The sequence below is a fragment of the Acanthaster planci genome, linkage group LG01 (assembly GCF_054643075.1).
Source record: "Acanthaster planci isolate LZ-2023a linkage group LG01, COTS_SCS, whole genome shotgun sequence".
NCBI lineage: Eukaryota > Metazoa > Echinodermata > Asteroidea > Valvatida > Acanthasteridae > Acanthaster > Acanthaster planci.
This window is the reverse complement of record NC_141777.1, coordinates 25,127,040-25,134,710: the sequence shown is the minus strand read 5'-3', so window position 1 is coordinate 25,134,710 and position 7,671 is coordinate 25,127,040. Positions and strand designations below refer to the sequence as shown.

At 40.0% G+C, this 7,671-nt stretch overlaps 1 protein-coding gene across 1 annotated transcript; it reads left to right on the top strand.

The window, feature by feature from the left end:
• Positions 1-798: 798 nt before the first annotated feature.
• LOC110988976 (isoaspartyl peptidase/L-asparaginase-like) lies at positions 799-4,381 on the top strand. Its single transcript, XM_087135069.1, has 3 exons — positions 799-1,003; positions 1,360-1,502; positions 4,217-4,381. Exons 1-3 carry the CDS (start codon positions 799-801, stop codon positions 4,379-4,381), a joined length of 513 nt encoding a protein of 170 aa, XP_086991195.1.
• The last annotated feature ends 3,290 nt before the right edge of the window (positions 4,382-7,671 follow it).

Sequence of the window (7,671 nt, the reverse complement as noted above, 5' to 3'; positions counted from 1 at the left end):
ACCATGAGGGACAATGGTGTCACAACTGGGAAACCTCAGGAGATTCATGGATGAACATGTGTCGTTATATGTGGTGCAGTGATAAGCAGATGACGCAAGGACTGGGAAGCAAGTCTAGTGTTTGCACAGCAGTAATAAACATTCGTAACTGTGTCATCCACATTCCAGCAAACCGTATATAAATTGACATTATTCCAGATGAATACCTATTGATAAGACAATGCATTTTGAGTTGATACACTGTACTTTTCATCTACTTGCAGTAATTTATAAATAAAATCTGCGAGCACACTCGATCACATGCAACAAAATTTAAGGCCTAAACACAGTACAAATTGTCACTGACTTTACAAAAAATATACGTTGGGTAAGGGCAAAACCTGGTATATATAATTATCCGTCAAGTCTGTTTGTGGCACTATTTCCATAGGTTTTAGGTTGGATCATCAAAATCACTTCTCTCCCAATCATGTCTAAGTGTTCCAAAAAAGTGATTTACAAGTCCTAGCTTTGAGACATGTGTTACTTGATTTTTTGTTGATTTTCCTTCTCTACCTGTTTTTCCTTTTAAATTAATCTAGATCTAACAGTTCTACATGTACATATAAATGTTTTAAACTTGATCTCCCCTCAAATGCCCTTCTACAAAATCAGCCACGCAGTATTAGCAATGAGGCTTATAGTACGGGAAACTTAATGATGTCTTTTGTCCTACGTGACAAATTACTGGTCACAACTATAGAACTGTTTTTTAAAGTTGATTTTCCATTCTCTTGAAGGTGATCCTATCCCAATGCGATGGCGCCCATACCAACTCTTGTGATCCATGGTGGCGCTGGGGCATTAAGCCAAAGAGTCTCAGTGGATGTGGATGGGCTCAAGTCAGGCATTCAGCAAGCAGCTCGGTTGGGATACAGCCATCTCGTTGGGCAGACGTCATCGGCTATTAACGCAGTAGAGGCAGCCGTGTGCTCCTTGGAAGATAACCTGTTATTTAATGCAGGTGTGTGTGGGTAGCATTCGATGCATCCAAAAAGATATAGATTTTTTTCCGAGCAGCACAATAGAATAGTCCATCACAAGTCTTTCTTGAGTCACCTCGCGTTCTCACAAACCCTCTCAAGTCAAAAACAAACCTTTAGCTTCATCAGCTATTCAGAATTCAAATGAACAGTATTCAAGGTATTCATTTTGTCATTGTTCGTCTGCTGTTATTCGTGACCATACTTAGACTTTTAACAAGCTGGCCTTGAGTTTGCTTTGCAACACAAGCAGCTCCAAGTGGTTTAGGGATTTCAATTTCCGTTTTTCTCTGATGCGGCTGTTTTTAATATACTCCATTTATTAATGTAATTTAAGGGAGAGGATCTGAGCTGACATTGGGGGGCACTGTTGAAATGGACGCTATCATCATGGAGGGCCGGGACCTACGAGCTGGGGGTGTGACTTGTGTGCGCAACATCCAGAACCCAGTGAGCCTTGCGAGATTGGTCATGGAAAAGGTATAGCCTTGTCCGATATTGATACTGTGACACAAAATGTTACACACTGTAAAAATGCCCCCTCCAAAAGTCAGTGATAGACCTCATTGGCATTCGACAACATGGAAGCTACTTTGATCATGTTCCCTGAAAGTTCAAGTGTACTTATCAAAAGTAAACTGCGAGGATGGTGCTGGATAACTTGTGACTTGTACATGTACAGCACCTTTCAGCGGTTTGTAAAAGTGGCTCCATACCATGAGGTTTGTCTACTCATAAATGTTAAGGGAACAATTTAAGGTTGTCCAGGGTTAATCTCAGCTCAGGAAAATGGGTACTTGTAATGCCTGGCGGCTTTAACATATGGGTATGCTTATTTATGCCTGTACTTGGATATGCATGTATTCATACATTTTTTATTTTATTGTTGCCAAAATGCGCATAGAATCATATCGCATAATTTATTTATTTATTCTTCATTACCCTGGATTAAATCAATTCAGCAATTGCTGTTTTCCACTGATGTCCAGCACTTTACAGAGTAAAAAAAATACATTTAGTGTAATTTATGATAAAAAAGAATTATAACAGTTCAAATTTCAGACGGGTATAATAAAAAATCAAGAGTTAAAATTACATTTATAGACAACACACGTGTCAGTACGTACTGTAAAAACAAAACAATGACTAACTATAAAATCTTCTAGGGAAAAAACAAACACCCCAACACCCCAACAAACAAACAAACAAACACCCCAACAAACAAACAAACAAACAAACAAACAAACAAACAAACAAACAAACAGACAAATACATTTATGAACGTAAAGAGCTGCCCCATATCTCAGACAATACAATATTGCCCGTATCCTGACATAAGAAAGCAGGAATAACTAGAATTAAAATTTGTAAATCTGATACTCCTCCCTAACAGATTTCAGATTATGTTGGTTTCTGACAGATGCTGGCAGGCTATTCCAAAGCAGAGCATCTCTATAGCAAAACATGTTTTGCCCTTTTTTGAGATTAACATTCATCAACTGGAAATTCCCGTGAGACTTGGCTCTTGTGTTGTAAGAGTGTGTTGTGTACTGAAAAGGGGTAAGATACGACGGGGTTAAGTTGTTAAAAACATTTATAAACCAAATTGGCTAAGTGGTACTATTTTTCTCCAGTCTGACCCATCCCAAGCTGTCCAACATACTATCAATATGCGTTTGGGTAGGAGCAAAAAGTATTGTTCTAGCAGCTCTGTTTTGCAATTTCTGAAGTTGATTTTCCAGACCCCAACCACGGTTACCGTAGACCACATCACAATAATCGAAGTGCGGCTGAATAAGAGTTTTATATAACAACTGAAGACTCTGATTAAAATAGTAACGCAATCTATACAGTACAGATACTTTAGCCGATATTTTGCTGGTCAATTTATCCACATGGACTGTCCAGTCTTGACTTGAATAAAGCCAAACGCACAAATATTTAAAAAAATCAACAGTCTCAAGTACTTCACTGTGAACAACTTTTCTGGGTACTTCAAAGTTAGGCAGTTTCTGTCTTGTTCCCATCAACATTGAGTAAGTCTGATCTCTCTTAGGTTCAAACTTAATCTGTTCTCTTTCAACCATTAAGTGACATCAGACATGACAGCATTGAGGGCATTTCCAATTTCAGTAGAACTAGTTGAGGCAAAAAATAAGGCAGTATCATCGGCATACATTACAATTTTACAATTTTACAATGTTGTACGACCTGAGGTAAATCATTGACGGGTAACAAGTAGGAGCGGGCCGAGTATGGACTCTTGCAGAACTCAACAAGTTAATGGTCGAGGGTCTGACATGATTCCATTGATGCATGTTACCTTTGTTCTGTTAGACAAATAGGATTCAAACCAATCAAATGAATTACTGGACATAGTACGAACGCAATTTATGTAACAACAATGTACGATTTACTGTGTCGAAGGCCTTTATTGAAATCCAAAAACACAGCTCCGGTAATTTTCCCCTTATCCATGTTTCGTAAAACATAATCAATAACATCAACTAAAGTGGTAGTGGTAGAGTGACTTGGCTTAAATCCAGATTGCACATTGTTAAGTAGGTCATTATCTTTACAATAATTGTGCAATGCATTATGAACAGCTCTCTCTAGACTTTTCATAACAAAAGGAATGATTTATATAGGTCCGTAGTTTCCTAGCTCTGTACGACTTCCATTTTTAAAGATAGGTGTAACTCTTACTGTCTACCATGGCTCGGGAACCTTAACCGTCTTGATGGATAAATTAAAAATATGCGTCAATGGTTTGGCAATGTGAAAGGCAGAAGCTTTAAGGAATTTGGCACTTAATCCACCACTACCAGTAGCCTTCCCGGAGGATAGTTTGGTCATCTATTTCCGGGTAAACTCAACGCTTATATCTTCTAGACTAAACTCAGTGTCAAACTCAGGAATAAGTTGAGCAATACCGGTACACACCTATAATTACAATGATTATTTGAAATTTGTTAAACAAGTGTCAACATTTACATGTAGGTGAAGATCATAGCAAAGGCGTTTTTCTCCCAGCACACGGAGAAAGACAGAGAGAGAGAGAGTGAGAGACAAAATGACAGACATATACACAATCACAGGTGTAAGACAGTAATCAGTACCATAAAGGCACACTTTGTAGTGATTCGGTAAGCGTTAGGAATGCGTCATGCCTGCTTATGTGGTTCGTTCGGCAGACAGAGCACGTTTTACTGGCGGGGGAAGGAGCAAATAAGTTTGCCAGGGAGATGGGTGTGGAAGAAATGCCGCCGGAAGAATTCATCACAGAGCCCAGACGCAAAAAACTGGAAAATCACCTCAAGTTTCAGCCAGCTTTCAGACAGCTTCATAACGACAGGTAAAGCTTTGCAAAACAATGAGACATATTAAGTACAGAGTGAAGGTTGAACCTCTCTTGAATCAAACACATAATCTTTTGCCCTCATTTACGTTGCTCAAAAGACAATGTTGTACGCTACATACATATACAGTTCAGTTCATTCCTGAGATGGTGCACATTCATTGGCCGGTTTATTCTTCCTTCAAAATTTGAGGTGTAGCAAATTTGACGTTACGACAACTTTTTGTGGCGAAATTTCTCTAGGGTTTTCAACAACAGTTAGGGGAAAAAGTTTACATACATCAAAGTGAATTGCTGCACAGTTGGTTTAAAAAAGTTCCAGAATATCCTAAAATGGTCTCCTGTTACATGTATTTTGTTTTTCACTAATACTGTTTTGAATGGTCAATATGTCGTGTAATTCTTCCATGGCTCCGTGAAAGGGCTTGTACGGAGCTCTGGAAGTGCCATCCGACCTTTTCAGATCCTGACATATATTTTCGCGGGATAATGATATAATAAAGGCAAGATATAGACATCCTGAGAGTTTATTACAGGATGACGATACCGTAAAAGTTGTATGATGACATCCAGAGATAATTTACCAAGGGATGATGACATCGTGAAAGTCGAATGATTACATCCTCAAGATAATTTATCATAGGATGACGACATCCTAAAGTTTGGATGACATCGGACATCATGAGATAATCATTATCTCGAGATAAGTCATCCAGAGACATCCAGTACGAAGTTCTGGAAGTGCCATCCCACTAGTTGAGATCCTAACATATATCTCCGTAGGCCTAAGCTTTCTAGTCAAGCTCTTCCGGGACTTAAACAACCATGGGGAAAGCAAAAGAGTACTCTGAAGACCTGAGGAATCGCATACACAGCTACACAAGTCAGAGACATCACTGGGGGCCATATCTAGGCGACAAGGAATTCTACGATAATCTGGGCCCAACTTGACAGCGTTGCTTACCGCAAGCAAAAAATCGGAATTTACCGTAACAGAAAAATCTGTGCTCACGGCGAACGTATTTCACGGGTTAGCGAGGAATTGGGCTTGTGCGCATGTGTACATCTCGTAACTGAGGGGCGTTTTCGAAACCCCGTTCTCGTGTTTAATTAGACGAGCACGAGAACCGGGTTTCAAACGGGGAGAAGCAACTCGCGAATATTGTTCGCGAGCAAGATTCATACTCCCCATTCTGGGGAGTGGATGAAGAACAATAAGAACAAAGATGGCGGATATAGGCACATACCGTAACTTAAAGTTGGTTTAGTGGCATAAAATAGAAAACACTCACAAAAACGAAAATGAAACCCAGGGCAGATACTCATGGCTATCAGAGAGAATCTACCCTGACATGAGAGAACCTTGATAAGAAAGGTACGGACCAACCCCAAGACGACCAAGAAACACCTGTGCCAAGAATTGGAGGTTTTAGGGGCTAAGGTATCACCGTCCACTGTCCAGAGGGTCCTTCATCGAAATGGTCTAAGAGGCTGTACAACAAGAAAGAAACCGCTTTGTAAAAAGTGTCACTACCAAGCCAGGCTGAAGTACGCAAGAGAGCATGATGGCAGCTTCTGGAGGAGTGTCCTTCGGTCTAATGAAACCAAGGTAGAGCTTTTGGCCATATGACCAACAATAACGTTTGGCGGGAGAAGGGAGAGGCATTTAATCCAAAGAACACTACAGCCGCAGTATTATGCTTTGGGGATGTTTCACTGCTAGTGGTTTGGAACTCTACATAAATTAAAGAGCATCATGAGAAAGGAGCACTACTTGGAAATTTATATGAAATCGCTTCTATCGTTTTTTGTTTTGGAGAGCAGATAGAGGATGCCATTTATTTGTACCGCGCTCACCATGGATACGCGCGTGTGGTGCGGCGTCGCGTCGATCACGTCCTTTGATCGGATACGTAAATGCGCAACAAAACCACCCTATTTTTACAAATCTTTGAACAATTTCAACATTTCCAAGACACGTTATTTCTAAATCAAGACCAAGGCAGCCTTCTTGGAAAGCCAGTGATATATTTGACGTCAAGGTAAGTCAAATAGGGGCCTAAAATGCAAGCGTTTTATTGTTTTATTTCGACGTTGTGCCATGAGTGAAAACGTCAGCAGTGTGCGTATGCATACGTGTATTGTAAATTGCCACTTCCTTTTACTCCAGGCTGATTCATTTTTACCATGAGATCAGTCACGTCATTTTGAAGCATCCCTTGCCTGAACGCAGCTGATGGCGACACGAATGAGGTTGGCTTTTTCGTTGTTAGCCCATCTAGTTGAGCAGGCGACTATGTATCGTAATTTTGCAAATAACACATAAAAATGCACCTTTTGCCTACTATGCCTATTACTTTTGTAAAAACCAAGGCCTAGTGCTGCGGGAGTAAAATGAGGAAATGAATCGGCCTTTTATTTTCAAAGATTTCAAACAAAATTAACATTGTTTAAAACTTTGAATAGAATAGGCCTTAGCCCTTTGTTTGGTTACACATACCGGCCTTTTAGGCCTACAAACTAAGGTTGAATATTAAACCGAGTAACTTGTCTTCTTTTTCACTCAGATCACCAAGGAAGAGGAATCCAGAGTATACGTGATTTATCCTGGTTGGCCTGATGAGTACAACGAGAGGCTTCCTAGAGAGAGAATTATAGCACGACGTCAGCCAGCTCTGCAATCTTTTGTATCACTGGATGAGAGACAACAACTGTTTGTTTTTCTGTCTGTTAGCTGACATAAAGCGATCGTTAAGACTGGAGGTGGGAGGAAGGAATTACTAAGGGTAATAATTAAGAGGGATGTGGAACCAGATGTTGTGCTACCAACCCTTAATATAGCACGTTGTTCTTCACCAAAACATTTCAAAAACATCTAGCTGTGCCCAAAGTTCGGAGACGATTGGATGCACAGAATTGACAGCTTTGGAAACTGCACGTACATAATTTCAGGTTCACTCACTGTGGCGTTGCGGCGACACCATCCATTCAGGAGTTTGACCAAGCTGGAAGAGAGACAAGCATCCTACCGGGATTTTATGCTTTGCTTACTTCGTCCGAGGCAAAGCAATAAAGGAGAATTTGCTAAATATTGTGGACAATATTATTGACTAAATTGATGGAAGTATGCCACTTCAATGTCAAGATTCGTTGATGTAGACATTGGATTACTTCATGAAGTCATAGGAAATAAACTGTCTCATAAGCATACTACTGACGAAGTAACAGAGGAGACCTTTTGGTTAATGTGCCAATATTATAGTTTATCACTCACTCTCACATCCCGTCTTC